The 19,494-nt window shown below is 43.8% G+C and overlaps 1 protein-coding gene across 1 annotated transcript in view; it reads right to left on the bottom strand.

Annotated features, from left to right (window-relative positions):
* Positions 1 to 223: 223 nt before the first annotated feature.
* rnf19b (ring finger protein 19B) overlaps positions 224 to 19,494 on the bottom strand; it is a 32,262-nt gene continuing 12,991 nt past the window's right edge. The window contains exons 2-10 of the mRNA XM_080484930.1: positions 17,938 to 19,223; positions 8,814 to 9,013; positions 7,130 to 7,274; positions 5,926 to 6,088; positions 4,034 to 4,148; positions 3,402 to 3,542; positions 2,366 to 2,555; positions 1,482 to 1,616; positions 224 to 1,235 (exon numbers count right to left, since the gene is read on the bottom strand). Coding sequence (XP_080341056.1) covers positions 788 to 1,235; positions 1,482 to 1,616; positions 2,366 to 2,555; positions 3,402 to 3,542; positions 4,034 to 4,148; positions 5,926 to 6,088; positions 7,130 to 7,274; positions 8,814 to 9,013; positions 17,938 to 18,602 — 2,202 coding nt within the window. The 5' untranslated portion in view covers positions 18,603 to 19,223 and the 3' untranslated portion in view covers positions 224 to 787. The remainder of the gene's footprint in view (positions 1,236 to 1,481; positions 1,617 to 2,365; positions 2,556 to 3,401; positions 3,543 to 4,033; positions 4,149 to 5,925; positions 6,089 to 7,129; positions 7,275 to 8,813; positions 9,014 to 17,937; positions 19,224 to 19,494) is intronic.

Below are 19,494 nucleotides of genomic sequence, written 5' to 3'. Positions count from 1 at the left end.
TCCGAGTATAAATAGAGGAGGGGAAAAGTAAAATAAAGCCGAGTACAAAGTCCACATTCATTCACACGTCGTCACAAACCTCCTCTTACCCACAATCCTTCTCTCTCTTCTGTGCTCGGTGACCTTTCACCATTTTTATTTCTTTTTTTTATTTCAGTTTTGCAATATTCCTTGTGGAAAATTTGTACCTCTTGTTTTTTTGTCTTGTTTTTTTTTTTTTTTTGCTTAAGTAGCCAAGGCCTTTTGCACCAAGGAGTAAACATAAATCATCATCTTATAAATCTCAGAGGTAGCACCCTGACAATTTACTCCGAGAGAAGATTGGCAGGTAGATAGATAAGACAGACAGACCAAAGTAAACAAATGCTGTCTGTGGTTTAAGACGGCGTCTGTGAGTCGCAAAAGCAGCAAACGAGAGATGACGAGAGAGAGAGAGAGAGAGAGAGAGAGAGGGAGAGGGAGAGGGAGAGGGAGAGAGAGAGAGAGAGAGAGAGAGAGAGAGGGAGAGGGAGAGGGAGAGGGAGAGAGAGAGAGAGAGAGAGAGAGAGAGAGAGAGAGAGAGAGAGAGAGAGAGAGAGAGAGAGAGAGAGAGAGGGAGAGAGAGAGAGAGAGAGAGAGAGAGAGAGAGAGAGAGAGAGAGAGAGAGAGAGAGAGAGAGAGAGAGGGAGAGAGAGAGAGAGAGAGGGAGAGAGAGAGAGGGAGAGAAAAAAGCTTTAAATTCAGGGAGAGTTTAGGTGGAAAAGTTTTCTGGGTTAGTTTTTGTGCAATACCGAGAGCGGCGCCGCTCTCAGACGTAAAGGATGATGTTGCTGTCTGCGGGACAGTGAAGGCCTTCGGTGGAGGGGTTCAGCGCTCGGCACGACGCCGGCTGCGGCTGCTGGCCGCCCGCCGGGTGACAGCTTTTCGGGTGAGGCGAGTCACAGTCGTCGGACGTCAGCTCGGCGATGTCGTCCGACTGCGTGTCGGACATCTCCAGGTCACTGCGGATGCTCTCCGGCTGAGCCAGCGTGACGTCTCGGAGTCCCTCCCTGATTGACGCTCCCGGAGAGAGGCCCAGCACGGAGCCCGACAAAGCCCCGCCCCTCCTGGAGCTGCAGTCCTGAGGCTCCTCCCCTCCTGAGGCGGTCACCATGGCAACAGAGCCCGGGTGCGGGGCGAGGTCCTCCTCGCTGGTCAGGCAGAGATGGCTGGGTTTGGTCTCGATGTCCACCTGGATCTCCAGGTTGGTGCACTCCCTGCACAGAAGCATGGTGCACAGACCGTCAGAGGGTTTCAGTGACACCACCTTGTTACACCACCTTGTTATTCGCTCTTTTTAAAACGTGAATAACAAATCTAAATATCTGGTTGGACACATTAATCTCTCCAGGTAGTTGTTGATATTTTGGTGCTTTACAGCCATCTCACGACTTGCTTTCAAACGAGCAAAGTGCCATAGAAAGAAAGGATTTTAGAATCGTGTCAGGGCGGAGGAGTCCCACCTGTCAGGCAGGGTGTAGGAGGAGATGATGGATCCGGCCATTCCTCGGGTGCTGGCACAGTCGCTTCCTGCTCCCAGACTCCCCGTCTCTCTCTGGGCGGATTCTTTAGCAAGCTCCCCTGCTTGAACCTCCAGCCTGCAACAACATAATCATGTGACTGATGTGTTCCACAGATACATTATAATCAGACAAAAGGCTGAACACACATCATTTAATATAGTTTACTAGTTTGACTCCTACTGATTTTAAAGTTGTTTCCTGATTTTAGACTCAAATACCTCCAACAAGCACTAAAAGACTTTGTTAAGTCACAGGCTCAGGCCCATCAGGCCTGCAGGTAAGAACCAGTCCAGTAGAGGGCGCTACTTCTAAACAATACAAGAGGAGAAAACAACTACGGTACATAAAAAAAAAAGACTAAAAGTAATTATTCTGATTATATATTTTGCCCACTGAAGGTGGAACTTTTCTCATAATATCAGCAGAAATAACAAAACACTGAGTCCCAGAAAGTGACAGCCGACTGAGGCAAGATGCTGCAGTGAAGACATGATACCCACGTCAACGCAGGCCGAGTTTTTGGAAACATGAATGCTAAAGGCTGCAGAGACTCTGCAGCCTGAAAAGTCACAAGCTTGCCAACATTAGTCCACAGAAAATCAGTTTGGCAGAGAAGACTGAAGATTCTGTTTGACAAAAACTGCAAGAAAGTACATGAGTTTGTGTAATAAAACAAAGAGAAGGGGGGGGGGGGGGGGGGGGTATGAAAGATGAATGGGCAGACGACTGGAAACAATAACAAACAAAAATAATTCAAGTTCTGAGCAACTTGATAGAAAAACAAATAACATAAGCTTAAAAAGTTTTTCATCTCTCATCCTCACCTGCTGTATTTGCTGGTTCGAGTCCCCAGAGCTCCACCGGCCAGCGTGTTGAAGTGTGGCGTGTCGCCCAGAGTGCCGGGGGCCACAGAGAGCCCCTCGCTGGGCGACGTGGTGCTCATCCCGCTGACCGCGCCGTCCAGGCTGCTCTCGCCCAGGCTGGGAGACTTGAGGGCTCGCCAGGCGTCCGCCACTGCAGACGGAGGGAAGAGAAAACTCACAAAGTGAAGTGACGCCTTCAACCTGCTTAATGTCAAACGAAGAAACACGCAAACAAATAAAAGTTCATACATATTTCACTTTTGAATTAAAACCAGCGTGCAAAACCGTAAAAACACACGACCCTGAAGTAAGTCGTCAATAAGAAACACACACGACTACAATATATTGGTTTGTCAGTTATTCCTACGCTGTCAGCACCACAGGATGTAAAGGACATAGAGAAGAAAATTTAAATGTTGTTATTCTCAGATCCTTGGTGCAAAAACGTCAATGCCATTTTGATTTCTTTAATTCTAAACTGCAATGATTAGTCTGAAGTTACAAACATAGGAAAACTATTATTATTATTAAAAATATCCTGAGATTTTGAGTTGCTCTACTTTTGATTGTCGAGACTTATATGAAAAAAAAAAGACAAATAATAAGAATAAAACAAAAAAGGCGAGGAATTGTTTTTTATTTTGTTAAAGAGGAAAAATCTTTGTTAATTTAAACAAATGTGTAAAACATGAAACTGTACCATAATAATAATAATTAATCATTTTTATAAAGAAAACATTTAAAAGAAAATAGTGCTTCCAGGAGTAAATGAAGGAAAGTCTGCAGCCTGTTTCATCTCCCTGCTGAACAGCTGAGAGACGCTTCAGTTACAGTCTCGATGAACGCTTCTCCCTTCAGCTCCACCGTCAACGTTGTTGTTGTTTTTAAATGTTTTTCTTTACAAGCCACTGGGATCAGTGACGATGAATAACTCAACATTCACGTTCAGTGTTTCAGCGTTACGCCACGGAAGATGTCCCTGGTTCAGCGTGCTCACCTGTGATTGGTCCATCGTCCTCGTCGAAGTCGATCCTCACGCCGCGTCCCTTCCCTCTGCTCACGCCGCAGCCGCCGCCTCTGCACAGAGAAATGGGTACGACGCCGTAGACGTAGGCCAACATGATGGGCACGCCGATACCTGCAGACAGACAGACAGACAGACAGACAGACAGACAGACAGACAGACAGACAGACAGACAGACAGACAGACAGACAGACAGACAGACAGACAGACAGACAGACAGACAGACAGACAGACAGACAGACAGACAGAGTTTGAATTGGATTTTATTTAGATTTTGACGACATGCAGACTGTGTCGACGATCTAAAACAATATTTCGTTTCAGTTTTACAACCTTTGCAGAAAGAGCGATCCTGTAATTGTGCCCCATTTTTTTAATTATTAGGTGAAGATACATTTTGAAGCTTCACTCTCAGAGCAAAATGTTTCTTTTGACTTTCAACACTAAATACTTTACTGTTGAAAAACCTTTGAAATGCTGCCACAGGTAGAGACATACGCTTGTGCCTAAACACAAATTCTGTAACGTAACATAGTTAAGTAGTTTCTTCATTTCTATAAAAGCCTTCAGCCGCAGTGAGCATACGGAGTCGTTGAGTTTCTTACCCACGCTGACAGCTGCGATGACCGGGGCAGTGATGATGGACAGCGCCACGCCTCCGGTGATGGCCAGATTCCTCCTGTGGCGAGACGTCTTCTTCAGCTCGTAGTGGGCGTGAATCTGAGGAACGGAAACATAGAGGAGTAAAAACAGAAAACGCGTCACAGCATGCAGAGGAGGTGAGACAAGGTCCGAGCATCAGTCAGTGTGAACAGATCAGCCGCGTGTGACTTTCTACTTTTCACCTGGTTCAGCTTGTTAAATGTCAACGTTTGCAGGTTTATAAATAGTCTGTGACGACACAGCGAACATTGGAGGGAAAAAGAAAGAAGCAACAAGTATTCGGGACATTTCTGCCCTGCCAAGGCAAACTACAGTTTATCTGCAGTTCATTTTATTATTGAAGTACTGCACTTTGACAATAGAGGGCAGACAGGATCTGTTTATTTCTGGCATTAATATGGTTAAGAAATATGTTAAAAAATGACATGATTGATGACTTTATGAAATAAAATTAAAAGAAAAAAGTGATTAGGAGCACTGAAAGTCACCTTTTAAAATCCTTTTAACTTCACAACAAAGAAAACGAGATTTAAAAAATAGAAAAACTATGTCGTTTATGTTTAAGTTTGCATATTCATACTCCTGAAGACGTTTCCTGCAGGGATTCATCCCTGCTTGTTCCTGAACTCCAGTTTTCCACATCGGCTCATTAAGAACAAAACCTGTTTCCTTACTGCAGCACTGAAACAATATCCAGAACGTATCTCAAGCACTAATGACCTGAGTGTGAGACCAACGCAGCTTCTGAACACTTCATGTCTCAACATGAAGGGAACACACGCAGAGTGTGGGGAAGCTGCTGTCTGCACTTTAATCACCAGAGACAGTGCAGTTCCACTGCTTACCAGAAGAGGGTGCTGCTGCATTTTAATTACAGAGCCAAACACCAACCAGCGTGAATTTCTCTCCGACATTCTGAGGCTATTAATGCGATCATATATTTAACTCTACAACTGTCTAACCATCTGCATGCACGGATTGGTTACTGAAATAAACATGAAAATTAAGCTATTTAACACTTTTAGAGTATTTAGCTTAAAAAAAATTTAGTTTTCAAGTATTGAAACATCCTTCAAAAACACCTTACGGGTTAAGGTTTCTAAGTAACACATATTTAAGTGGGTTCCCTGTAAGAGGACGTCAGGGTGAAACTAAGAGGCTGCAAAAATTGTGAATTCCCGATAATGATCATGGGAAAGTTGTGAAAACCTGGCCTTAAACTTCTTTGTGTTGCATCATTTCTGAGGTTCACCACTTCCAGTTTCAGACGCCGAGTGAATGAAAGAAGAACACAGTGCAAGCGGATCACACCGATAAAGGAAAGTCCGTTTTGTTTCTGAGGGGAACTCGGGGGAATTCAGAAGAAGGACCTTGTCTAATTAAACGGTCCTGCAGTGAGAGTGTCCCACGGTCATCTGAGAAAAGCTCACCTGCTTGACCACACGGTTCTAATCCGACACACTGCAGACGCCCACACGGCACAACGATTTTCATCTGTTGACTGAAACTTTCCAGCTGTGGTAACCAAGTGTTGGGGTCATTCTTTGTACTAGTAGCACTACCTGTTCTTCCGCTCTCTTCCTAATCTCTCGTGTAGGTCTTTGTGTACCGGCTGCACTGAGGAGACTACCTGTTCTTCCTCTCATCCCTTTATCTGGTCTGTCCTTTGTCCCACACACCATTCCTCAGCCCTTTATTCTGTGTGTGTCACTTTGGTCTAAAACACACAGAAGCTGAGGTTTCTTTAAAAAGAATTGTGCAGCCTATCAACTAACCGCAGTGATTTTGTGTGGTTGTTGCTTCTTTACTCCCCCTCCCTCCGCAGGAGTCTCACCTTACGGCCCACGTAAACTGGGATGCCGATGACCATGGCGGGAACGGCGATGCCTGCGATGAGGGTGATGCCGACCGGAGCGCCGATCAGAGTTCCCAGCTGCCACAAGATCTTCTTCTTCCTGCTCCATGGCTTCTTCCCCCAGAAGGTACAGCCAGAAGGACTGAGGAGGAGAAAACACAGCAGGAGGACAGAAGAAGACAAAAGAGAGGGAAGGAGGGAGGATATGTGAGATTCAATGTGTATAAAGACCTGAAGCATACATACACACAAACACATGATTTCACCTAAAGCAGAAGCACACACGCTTTACTTTTTGTATCGAAGTCAGTGGTCATGCATGAGCTCGCAGTGACTTTTCTGTGTGGAGTTGAGACGTTCTCTCTGTGCTTCAGCGGGTTTTTATCACCGTTTCCTTTATTTGTAATGCAGTTTCCTCCCACAATCTAAAAACATGTGAGTGTGAGTGTGTGATTGTTCCTCTCAGTGTTTCATCCTGTCATTGACTTTTAGTCTGTCCAGAGAGTATTCCGTCTTCAAACACATTATTTAAAGAACCCCATTATAAAGCCGTGAAGAAGATTTATGGATGCAATATGGAGTGACCATGTTGGAGGAGGCAAACATTAAAGGTTGTGAAAAAAATCAAAAGCTTAAATAAAACAGAGAAACCTGTAAAGTCCAAAGAAGTACCCCAATAAAGTATTTGTACTTTGATGCCTCCAACAAACTGGCTTACGTGAAACTAGAAAGAAAATTCATTGTGGCCTCAGTCCTACAACTAGACTTTAAAAGTTTGTGGGAGGGGCTTAAATGAAATCAAAGTTTTTGAAGTTGGACAAACAGAAAAGCCCCATGAAAGTCTTCACGTATACAAAGGAGTCAGATTGGACAGGAAAGACAGGTCCTGACCCGGAAGTCAAACGGGAGCTCGGGTTTATTATTGGACGGACACAGAGACACATCTCATGCTGTCCTAGTTGGAGAAGCTGAGCATTGAGAAACTTGCCGTCGTGTTATTGACTGTAGTTCTGGTCTGTGACGCCGAATTCAAATGAAAATTGAGTCACAAGCAACTTGAAAGATTACGAGTCGCCTTCTTTTGTCACGGAGGCCACATGATTTCATCAATAGATTGATTACACTTCTGTGCATGTACCCCGGGACAAAGACTGAACGCGTGAAGTGGACACGGTGTGCGTACCTGAGGTAGTGCAGGTCGGAGATCTCCTTCATGCAGAGCCAGCAGAACTCACAGCCGCACACGGCGCAGGTCATGTGGTTACAGCTCCCGTCGTTCATCTTGATGATGTAGGCGCCGCAGCGAGGACATGGCTTGATGTCATCGGCTGGAGACGGACAGACAATCAGCTTAGTGAGGGGATGTTTAGACATGGAAGAAATTTGAGGATTTCAGTTGAACAGTTCAAACATGTATTATATAAGTGCCATCAATCTCCAGTTATTAGTTTAAAAGAAACAGGAAGAAATACAGAGGTTATCAAATACTGTCACTCCCTCATGAAAGGGTTCAAATGAACATAAATCAAAACTTTTGCTTCGTCGTCACTCCCTGTCTTAGATTATAACGAACATGATTTGACTTCAATATAAACAATATCTCTGAGACGATCCTCTTTCAAAGCTTTTCCACTGTTGGCAGTGCGATCAAAGCCCATTAGAGGAATGGATTGGACAATAGCAGCACTTTGTCCCCTAAACCATTTAAAGAGAGAAACAGACCAAAACGAGGACAAGGTTGGGGGGAAGAAAAGGACCGAGCTCACTGCGTATTCTGCTCATTGGGAAGACTCGCTGCTCTTTAAAGGGCATTTTGGCATTTTAACTTGAAGTTACTCTGACAGATGTGGTTAAAATGTGTGTGTGTGGGAGTAGCTGGTTTTGTTTGCGTATTCTGTATTCTGCTGACACAACTGGACTCGCTCCCTCTGGCCTCTGTTTAGACTTCACTCTCCTCCCCTTTTCCATTCCTCCTTTCATCTCTGAAACTCTCTTCCTCTCCCATGACGACTTCTGTCTGTGTGTCCGTCTGTACGGAGTGCATGAAGCAGCAGCTTCAGGCAGAGACACACAGACAAGGACTTTTTTATGAGTCACTTTCAGTCTCCTGGACAGCCGTCAGTTCCTCTGAATACTTGGCACCCAGAGGCAGGCAGGGAGAGATTTAAGGAGGGACGGAGGAAGAAGAGAGGCAGCTGGAGAGATTTATTTAATGGTGTTTTAATCAAAATAAGATTAAATACGTGGATGCAAAGGAGGAAGATCTTGGAGAGTTTTCCGTTTATATCAGACACCGAGGAAACATTTGGGTGCAGCTCTTCAGGCCCAGGTGTTATGTGTTTGACAGATTTTGCTTTTGGAGCTGCACGCTAGCAGATTTTGAGTTTGTATTCGAGTGAATCCAAACTGGGTGGCACAGTGGTGGCGTCGGGGTGAGAATATCCCAGCGTGCGAGGAAGCAACTTGATAAATTTACCGTTTAGCCAGTCTGACCTGACTTAGTCTGGACTCAAACGTTTCGATGACATTGTGAAATGAAAACTGACAGGATGGAAGATGCTGCAGCCATGAAACTATTGAGGGGATGAAGAGCGATATAAATAGCGTCTCAGGCTTGGTTGAACGCTGCACACTCAGCTTCAGTCAGAGCTCTGACAGAGCGACGAGAGAGTGAGATAAGGAGCAGCAGAGATGGAAAGGAGAGTTTCACAGGTGTGGAAGATATTTCCAAGTTTAAAGAAGACACACACACACACACACACACACACACACACACACTGGTGTCTATAGTTGCTTTAGATCCAGTCACTCTGACGAGTCAGAGAAGAGTTGATTTTTTATTTTATTATTCCACCAGATGTGCTCACCGGGCCCCTGCTCCTGTGTGTAGCTGGGAGAGTGGTTGCTGTGGGTGTGCAGGGACTGCGCTCTCTGCTGGCGGGCCGAGTCGCAGGTCTGGTTGGGATGCCAGGCCTGTTTACAGTGGTAGCAAAACTCTGCGCCGCAGCCTTCTCTGCGACAAACCAGCCGGGGACAGCTGGCACAGCCCGAGGCGATCACGGCAAACCTGAGAGGAGACAGAAGAGAGGCCAAGGAGGGAGTTATAATAAGACTGAGAGGGAAGTTCCAGATTGAATGAGTTGCTGGTGAAGTTGATCACACCCAGACAAAACATTACACAAACTAAACTGCGCACTACCAAGCTGATTTTACACGACCAGCACAGGCACAGTTCTTCACCACAGCCATGACACGCCAGAAAGTTCTCAACCCAAACCAACAGCGTGCGTATATAAAACCAACAAAACAAGAGACTGTATGTTAAAATATTGTCGAGGAAAACAGGCAGTTGAATAAAGCTTTTTTTTCTTATATCTAAATGGAAAATCAATCCCACAAACCCCACAAATATATATATATATATATATACACACACACACACACTTTATTTTCATTATACATCAATAGTAATAATAATAATTGTTTTCATTTCAGTTTGAACAAACCAGTGTAACATCAAACATACAAAACACAGCAAAGCTGAAAGAGGAAACTCGTCTCACTGATTATCTGTGAGGAACTTGACTACACGAGAATAAACCAACAAAATAATGTGATAAATAGACGACTTTATTATTGTATCACTGCTACTCAGACATTCAAACCTCTAAGCTTCGATCATTTGACTTCACCCTTGTTTCAAGCTCCAGCACATCACGGTGAACACAGTGCGCTCTGCATCTCCCCGTCGCACCATTTCTTTACAACTCCATGATCTAAGACTGCGTGAGATATCCAGACCCAAGTGATTAGCAACACATTACAGAGCCGAGATGGAACTTCAGATAAGGCGTGCACACCGTTTCCCCAAGCAGAGCAAAACATGTCCAGCGTGGTCACTAATGGGAACGTTATGAAGCCTGAGAGCCTCTGAGGAATGAGAACATTTGATCAATGGAGCTTCTAACAGCACAGAAAGAGAAGTAGAAAGACAGCCGGAGGTCAATCGATATGGATTTCAGAGAGGAGAATAGTGGGAAAGAAGGCATAATGGAGTTTGAGAGGAGTAGTGACATAACTGTGTTTAGGAGTCAGAATAGAAAAATGCTCATTCCCTCTGATGAACTGTGTTTAAATGAGGACTCTCAAATACCACCATCCAAAAAGGGTTAATTATAATACAAACTATACCTGAATATGTACCCATCTTTAATTAGTGACATGGGAAACGAGAGCCGGACAGGTGGCCAGTCCTCCAGAGAGCAAACGCACACCGACTTACCACAGATTAATGGATTTTGGACTGTGAAAGGAAACAACGGGTACCCAGAGAAAACCCATGCACAGGGAGAACATGCAAACCCCAGGCAGAAACGCAAGAGCACAGATGAACCACAGTCGCACACCCGTGTTTGCCATCCTTTCACTAAATACGTTGACAGACTCCCTGCCAGTCCCTTTCACAAGCTTCATAACGTGTAATATTTCTTATTATGGAAAAAAACCAAACAGAAAAGCCCAACAAACCGTTTCTGTTCTGTGCACTGATGTTCATCCAGCACACTTCGGACGGAATTATGTTAAATTTAGAAATGAAATGACGGCATATTGCAGAACGATAAGGAAAAAGCAGGAAATTGAAGAAAAGGTGAGAGACGCCGACATGAAAGAGTGTCAATCACTGAAGGAACCACAAAGGATTCCTGTCATGAAGGACTGTCACCAAGCTAAGTGGGAGAAAACATGTCGGAGGAGTGAAAACAAAAGCAGAGAGGCATTTCAATGTTTTTTCCTCCTCAGCCCTGACAAATAACAAAGACGCTGCCACTTTGCTGCACACGAGTTTGTGCTTTTAAGTGGTTCTATTAAAAGGAAAAGGAGCATGGAAGAAGTGATAACGCGATCAATTGTTGTGGCAGGCCTCCAACGCAGCAGCCCCAACACGTCCGTCATCACCACCTCTTAAGAGGGTGCGACAGGCCCGTTCTCACTGCACATTGAATTAGCAGATATCGGAGGAGACGGGGGAACGTGTTCTCCGGACAAGACGAGACAAGATGTGGCATTCCTGCAGAGACTCCTCAGTCTGCGTCAGCGAGGACCTGGCCATCAGTTCAAGCTCAAGAACAAACATCTGCATAAATCATCCAACCTGTAATTTTAAAGAAGAAAAAAAAGATGTTTCCAATAAGGCTGGAAGGTCACCGAACGGACTCGATGCCGAAATAAGTGGATAAACTTTGGGTAAGCGAGGCAAACAAAAACACAGAGATGCCGGTTTAGCATTTTTTTCCTGCGACATCAGCACTTTGGTTCAAACTCCCAAAGAGAGACAGAGCAGCGGCTTCAGATGACTAATGAACAAGCTCTCCACAAGAAAGCCACTTTGTTAGCCATTTCTCTTTTTTTAAACATACTCCATCTAACCACTGTGTGAAAACCAGGTTTGTCATCTGAGGCAGCTCTCCAGTGCATTGTGTATTGTTATTTACGAGGCCACGTCTTTCATTTTACAGTGTTTCATGTTGTTGCTCATAAGGGACGTGCAAAATATTACATATTAAATAAATGGTTTGGAAAATAAATAGAAAATAAAAATAAATGAATTTCATTAGGAAAATAAAGCAAATTGAACAGATCAAAACATGCAAAAATGAAATTCAAATCTAGAAAAGTTAATAAAGATTCCATGCAAACTCCAATCATGAAGTCCCAGGAGAATCAGACCATGCAGCCCTTAAGCAGATAAAAGAATAAATGACCTCTGCAGTGACAGAAAAAGGCAGATGAGTGTACAACAAAGGTTTAACTAAATGAAAACAAAAAGGTTTAACATGTCGATGCTGCTCAGTCGGTGTGTTGTGAGGGTGAGGATGCTGAAATGAGTTGATTAACGCGGAACACAAAGTACAGCTGAGTCTAATGAAACATCATTTGATTTTCAGGTGTTTAATCACCAGCTGAGTAAGTGGACCAAGTGAAACTGTGACCTGATGAAGGAACATAATAATACAATTCATTCAGAGGGACGGCTGGAAAACCTGAACGGAATTCACAATAATTTTGTTCAATAATAAAAAAAATTTGATAAAGTTTCACATAATATTTTGAGATTTTAGCACAATAGAAACACTTAGTCTGTGTTATTATTTTTTTAAAAGCAATGAAATTATGCATTTTCTATTTTTGTAAGGATTTAAATGATCCTATTGGTTAAAAATCTCTTCTTTTTAGTTTAGTTTCGTCTCTTGCTGTGAAATGATATTTCAGCTGATAGCTGGTGATTCATTTTCATCTGATTCAAAAGGAGCAGACAAACCAACCCGCGGACATTTTCCTCCACAAAGTGTCACGGACAGAAAACAGCTCTTCTTCTGGCTACGGTACAAAGCGCAGGCTGCCACAGCAGCTTCTTGATGGGCGAGCATCTCATGTCAGCGTTGTTTAACAATTGGTGCATTATCATGCTGCACAGAGAGCGATTCAGAGTGACGTTTCCAGGACAAGAGGAGGAGAAAAAATAGCCGGGTAATAAAAATGAGGGTAGGTGAAACCAGGAGGGTAAAAGGGGCCATGTAAGACCATGAGCAGGGGAAAGGTTTTACTGGTTAAACTTTTCTGTGATGCACTTTTTAAAATGGAGGTCAAGACAGTTTGAAAGCTTCACAGACAATTGACAAGTTTATAATAGATAAAACAAACAAGGAATGAAAGAATGAAAGACAATAAAGCATTATTGGTACACTAAAAGGGATTAGTGAAACAGAGTAAACTGAAACTAGATTAAAAGCTCATCCAACTCCCACATCGCTTTTCACTGCAGGTCACCGGATCCAATCTGAGCCGAGCTGACACAGAGCGAAATCAGAATACACCCTGAACAGATCGTACATCCATCACAGGACAAACACATCGAGACAGACGCGCCCATTCACTTTCAATTTACAGTCACTATTTACCCTGAAGCACAAGTCTGAACTGAGAGGAAACAACTGTATCCGTAGAAAGCACAACAATAGCTTCACCCAGAAAGACCTCAATCCTCGAATCACACTGGGGATACTCTCAGTATGAGGTCAGAGTACTAACCACTGCACCACCACCATAAACAGGTTAAAATATTAAAACAACACAAGCAATAATGCTAGAAACCAAATAGAAATGAATATGAGATAAAGCAGGGCAGAATACAAAATGAAATATTAGTTCATGAACGTTGTTCAGAGTCATCACACATCCTATAAAATCTAAATGGGGAAAAAATGATAAACATGACTGCTGACATGTTGAGGGAAAATGTGCACAGGTTGTCCTGTCACTGCGCCGCTCCAACTGCTGCGTCCGTCGATGCACGACCAGGTGAGCTCACAACATCCCTGCATCAGCGTGCCTCACACGGAAACGTGAAAAACACCAACGTGCATCGGCTGCCAAACGCAAACTCACGACACGCACACAGAGTCCAGCGAGCACGTATTGATCTGCCTAATTAATTCTCAACTCCTGTTACCCCTGGCAACACTGCTTCGTATGCTGCAACGATAGTCGCCATAGCAACTGACAGCCAGAGGACCCGTCTTTGTTCTCACTGGATACTCCGCTCTGGCAATCATACAGGGCTGGACCTTATTTGGCAGATGTAGACTGCAGGTCAGAGGTGAAGCGCTGAGCTCCGACGGTTACCAGACCAAAGGCAGTTTTATCATGTCCAGATTTTCACTGAAAATACTGGAACCAAAGCACAAAGGATCGGAGTGTCAGAAGTGTCTTAATGAGGAGTCACTGTTATCTAAAGAGGTGACAGACAAACTGCATTCATCATATTGTGTCGGCACACAACCATTCCCATACCTAACAAACATAGACTAACACAATTTGGAAATCAGTATCTAGGACTAGTTAGTCAGCTAGTTGACCCTCCATGTTCTGGATTGCAACAGGACACCCTCCGCCAACTGAAACAAAACCCCTGGTGGTGCATCATGTTTCCATGAATACCAAGCATGACAACATGGGGACGCTCTTATTCACATGGCTTTCGACTTGGAAAAAATAGAGAAGAATTAGAAGTAAACAAAGGAGACAGGAGCACGCCGTCTTCTAGCAAAGACAATCTGTGAGTTTAGCTTTAGTTTTTCCAATGATGCATCGACGTGGTGAGGGGAAAATGTACTGCAGAAACCAAACACCAACATCAGCAACGTCCTGGAGGAGGTGCAGATCAATCCTCCTTAACCAGACAGAGAAGTGACGAGGCGGGTCACACCTGTGGCCTTGCATATTACAATCGCACTGCGCCACAGTGAGACACTGGAGCCTCCCCTTCAGGCAGCTGCTTTTTGGTGTCGTCCTCACAATGTTCAGTCCCAAATACTTAAAGTCAAACTAAAAACAGCAGGTTTGAAACGAGTTGTTCCCAGATTAAATGAAGAGTGCGATTGTGATACTTGGATTATGTTAGGAACCTCAAAGTGTTTATACTGAACATAAACCTGCTTTTTCATCAAATGTCATTATCTACAATGTGGGACATTTCCCAGGCATCTGCAATACAAATAATATAATTCATGAGCTTTTTGTCTTCCATGGTTAGATTATTGTTTTGTAAAATCTAGGTCATGTCTGGTCTGAATCTCATCTGTCAAATCTGAGTTCAGCCTTATGTTCACTGTTTGTGTGTCACTAAAACACCTATTTTTTTTGTTCAGGGATCTTGTGGGGAGGGTTAGGGCTTTTTCCAGCACAAATTCTGACTCATGTCTTTTCAGAGAAAAACACTCATAACAAAAGAGGAAGGAGAGCAGGATACAACCGATTTCTGTTATTAAAACATATACATTTAGTTTTTACAGTTTTTTCTTTTTTAAACTTCAATTATCCGCCAGTTTGCCTTGAAAGAAAAACTAAAACTGTCTCTCGAGTTGTGCGTAACGACCATGTGCACATTTAGAGATGTGGTTGATGAAACTCAAAACTTGCACACAGCTGAGGGGAACTACAGAGTTGGGTGATTATTTCTTTTTGAATTTTTATTACCAATGTGTGACTTTCACTTTACGCGCTGCCAACCGACCCACTTTATATGTAAATATGTCGCTGTGATACTCCCTTACAGAACTATAGTTGAACGCTCGCACCGGAAGTACGTCGCATTTACAAAACTTTCCTCAAAATGTCCATTCTCAACTATATAGTTTACAGCTGCACTGAGGAAATTCACACCCGTTTCACAGTTTAAGTGGACGGCTCCTGTCCAACAACCAGCAGGATAGAACTGCTCAGATCTCCCAGGTGTGTTTATGTATGCTTGAGTCTGATGCTGTTTTCCTCCCGTCTCCATCTATCCCCCTGTTGTTTGTGGAGAATAACAATTTGCCTGATTTAAACCGGGGCTGAGTCACTGCTGGCGTCAGACAGAAAACCGTCCCGCTAAACATGTAGGTCACCATTGAAACTCACCCATGATCCCACTGCTGCGCCAACGCAATCAAATTTTTGGTTTTGACTCATTTAAATTGCTCTGACTTCCATCACCTCGTCCCTGGTTTTAAACTCCCCACGAAGCCGGTCAATGCAACCTGCTCACACGCAAATCACATGAACTGTTTGTGACAGACAATCACAGCAGTGTTTTATCGCCGTGATGTACCTCTCCAGATTGTACCCTGCCTCCGAACAAGTGAGCTGCGATCGGCTCCATCCTCCCACCAGCTCGTCAAGATGAAGCAGAATGGTTTCAAACACAAGTTATTGTAAGGTTGAACATGGAGATGAATAGATAATTACAAAAAAGATGCAAAACTGCAAGTGAAAGTTTCAGACTTTAAATGTATAGACTTACAGGCAATTATAAAACATCCAACTAGTATTAGAAAAGTTACACTTTTCATTGCAGTGTCTTAAAATATAAGTGGTGTGAGAACTGAATGAGAACGAGCTGAAGCTCCCACAGACTCTACGAACTTCTGCTCTAAAATACATCATATTATTTTGGTAGATTTCACATGAGAAGACGAAACAAAAAAAGAAGAAAATGCATGAAGGTCTGTGTGGTTGGACTTTTGCAGAAACCACACAGCTGCAATGTCTTTCCCCTGTGACAGTACCTGTATGAGTGTACAAACCCAGAGCAGAGGAATATCACTGCATATCTGCCTCCTTCCCGTCCCACACACGTACAAACACACAAACACAGTAAATCAGTCCTGCTCTCTGTGATGAAACAACCGCCTCTCATTTGTTCCAGAAACCTTTCTCCAAACTCATCTGGCTCTCCCTCCTCCGACCACAGCGGCAGCTCGCAGTCATCTAACCCAGTTACAGCCGCTCTCCTCCGCTTTCAAACTTCCTCACTATTGAACACACGAGGTTCCTGGTCTCGCAACCCAGGCAAGCAAATCCAGTTATTAAGACAACTAAGCTCATCTGACATCCAGAACATTACCAGTGAAGGAGCCAGGAAATCACCAAACAATTGGGTGATGTCAGAGAGACCATTTGAGAGGAAGAGAAAGAAAGGAACTATGAGGCCAATAACTATAAACCAACATCCATGCTTTCATTATGAGGGCTATTAGAGAGCGATGTGTCACCAGTCAGAGCCAGATGTTGTTCTGAATACACTTCATTTATCTTTCTTGGCCTTGAGCAAACTGACAATAGATCATTACCTCAAACATCTGCCACAGATAAATGAAATCCCTCCTGCGTTATCTTTTTAACATTTAATATCTCAATCATGATGGATTTGTTTTGGTTTCTTTCAACAACTTATTCTCGTTGTATTAATTGCACAAGTTTAATTCCCTTCAGGTCACTAAAGATCATTAAAAGCCAAATGAATGATGAATAAAGGCTCTGAGGTGATTAAAAAAAATTGACTTTAACTTTAAAAAGGTTTGGCTAGCCTTTAAAACAGTAACAATCAAGAATATTTTCAACATATTTCCACATTTTCCAGTTTTTTTTAACCTATAAACACAATTATTTTAGGTTACAAGTAGATTTTTCTTCTGAATTATTAATAAAATTATTTAATAGTTATATTAAACTATGGCAGCTTGAAGATGTCGCTTTTGTTAAAATGTTTTAAGAAATGACCAAACATCCTTTTTTATATTTTCTGCCCATAAACAATTCCCCATAAGGTCTTATTCACAAATATATCTTAAATTTATATTAGATTTGAGTACATATGTAAAATGTGATTTCCGGTTGAATTCCTGTATTGCTAAAAGCAGAACTTGTTCTCATAAGAACAAAAGTATAGATTCTAAAATGTACTTAACTATAAAAGTAAAATTACAGTTTTATTGATACATAATGTTTATAAAAACTCCGAAATCTTTTTGGGAGTGTTGGTGGAGGTGTGGTGGTCATTCTAGTTATTGTAATGTGTGTCAGGGTGAAAACAGCTGCTTAATCTTTAGCAATAATACAGACCATGATTCAACATGTATCATCAATTTGAGTCAAACTCTAAAGAATTTTCAAAATAAAAAAGTCAGATTGAAAATGAAAGCTTGACAGATATCCAACAAGCATTCAAACGTTGTTGATTTTCATTTTTGTGTTCGCTGGCATCAGTACAAAGTTAGACAGCTTGGTGAACAGCCTTTGGCCTTCATGATGTACAATAAGTCTGCGTCTTTCTCAAACAATGAACGGCTAAGACATGAAGCTGAAGGACACAGCAGTGAACATATTTGATAATACCCCTGAAACACAAGGACAAGACAAGCAAAGGTAGGACAGGAAGTGATGAGCACTAGATCAGCAGCACAAATAATGTGAGTTCATGGATGAATGTCATGACCACCAAGTCCATGTCTGACATTATTTATGGGAGTGATGACATGTCACTCAGATGATGTGTTGATCAAGAGGAGCATGTGAAGATTGTGATACTACGCACACATGGGTTTGTTGTTTTGGTTCAAGTCATTTTAAATTAACTCAATAACTACAATAGTCAAGGAGATGGTTTCTTACCCGCAGTCGGGCGCTGGGCACCATCGGCAGTCCGGGTCGGAGGCGAGACACCTCCTCAGCAGGAACTCCTCATACTTCTCCAGCAGGGCCGCATCGTCCAAGATGTCGGCCACCTGCCGCGGCGCCAACCGCTCAGCGCACTCCGGGCAGCTGAGCTGGACTCGGCTCTCTGTGATTTCGATGCGGAGGTACTGGCGCAGGCAGCAGAGGCAGGAGCGGTGGCTGCAGCCCAGCAGCTCGGGGAGCTGGTCGGCAGGCTGGCGCACCAGGCACAGGGGGCACTCAAGGAGATTGGCCTCCCCGGAGGAGGCGGCTCCACCCAGGGAAGGCTGGCTGTCGGAGAGCGGCTTTGATGGCGTGCTGGAGGCTGCGTCCTGGGGGGTCGTGGCCGCTGTGGTGGTGGTGGTGGTGGTGGTGGTGGGCGTAGCGTTGGCCACAGCAGGGGCTGAACTCAAGGCAGTTGGGAGCAGCTGCGTCTGGTGATGTTGGGATAAAGGGGTGGGCGCCGCTCCTTTGGCGCTCCTGCTACCCCGTGAGCCCCGCTTGCTGTGGAAGAGGCTGTGGAAGGAGATGCGACCCTGGCGTTTGCCAGGTGCACGGCACTTAGGGTTGGGAACGCCGCTCACCGAGGAGTGAGGCGACTCCGAGTCCTTTTCTGATCCCATTTTCCCACAAGGGACAGGCAGGGTTGATTACAGTCCCCTGACACACGGTAAGGTATCTCCCCAACCTGAACAAACACACTCTGTGGGACTCACAAGGGAGGATCTGTCCACACGTGAAAACCAAAGAGGAATGCCAATGCCTTTCAGACTTCTTGGCTGAGAAACTTCGACAGTTACCTCTTCACTTTCTTTGATCAGGAACAAAATGCTGTCTGAGCGAGATAAGAGATGTACAAAAACAGAAAATGAAAGAATCTGTCTTCAAAGTGAAAGAAAAAAAAAAACCTCTTCAACTCCCAGTCTCTCTCAAACGTGACGGCCAAAAGGTTCACGGAGAAGAGAAAGTACCCAGCCTTTCATTTCTCAGGCAGATGTCGAGGCCAAACATTACTGTCAGAGTCGCTGTTGAAGGAAAAAATAAATAAATTTCTGTTCCAATGAATCACACTCCTACAAAAACAGAGAGGAGGAAAAATAAAAGGTAACGGATGAATCCGCAGAGTCAGAGCGCTGTAGTAAATCCTCCGTGGTGGTTTAATTCTCCTCAGCTGGATTCAGAGCCTCTCCTCAACTCGCCTTCCTCGCCGTCTTTTTGAACACCGGCCTCTGAACAGGCTTTTTCTGTCAGGAAGAAGAGAGCAGGAAGTTAACACAAAGAGCATGCTCAGTATGACAAACACCGCTCTTCCTCCCTCCCTCCCTCCCTCCCTCCCTCCCTGTCTCTGCTTTGCTCCTCCTGGGTTTCGGTTTGATCATTAATTCTGAACTGATAACCGAACTGCGCTGATTTCATTTAAATACACACACAGAGTCATCCATTAATCTGAGAAATGTTCACACCTTACGTGTTGAGTGACTTTTATTAAAGGTTAAACCGGACACATGTTGGCTG

This window comes from Lipophrys pholis, assembly GCF_963383615.2.
Source record: "Lipophrys pholis genome assembly, chromosome: 17".
Taxonomy (NCBI): domain Eukaryota; kingdom Metazoa; phylum Chordata; class Actinopteri; order Blenniiformes; family Blenniidae; genus Lipophrys; species Lipophrys pholis.
The sequence above is the reverse complement of the archived record's forward strand: the minus strand, read 5'-3'. Positions and strand labels throughout refer to the sequence as shown.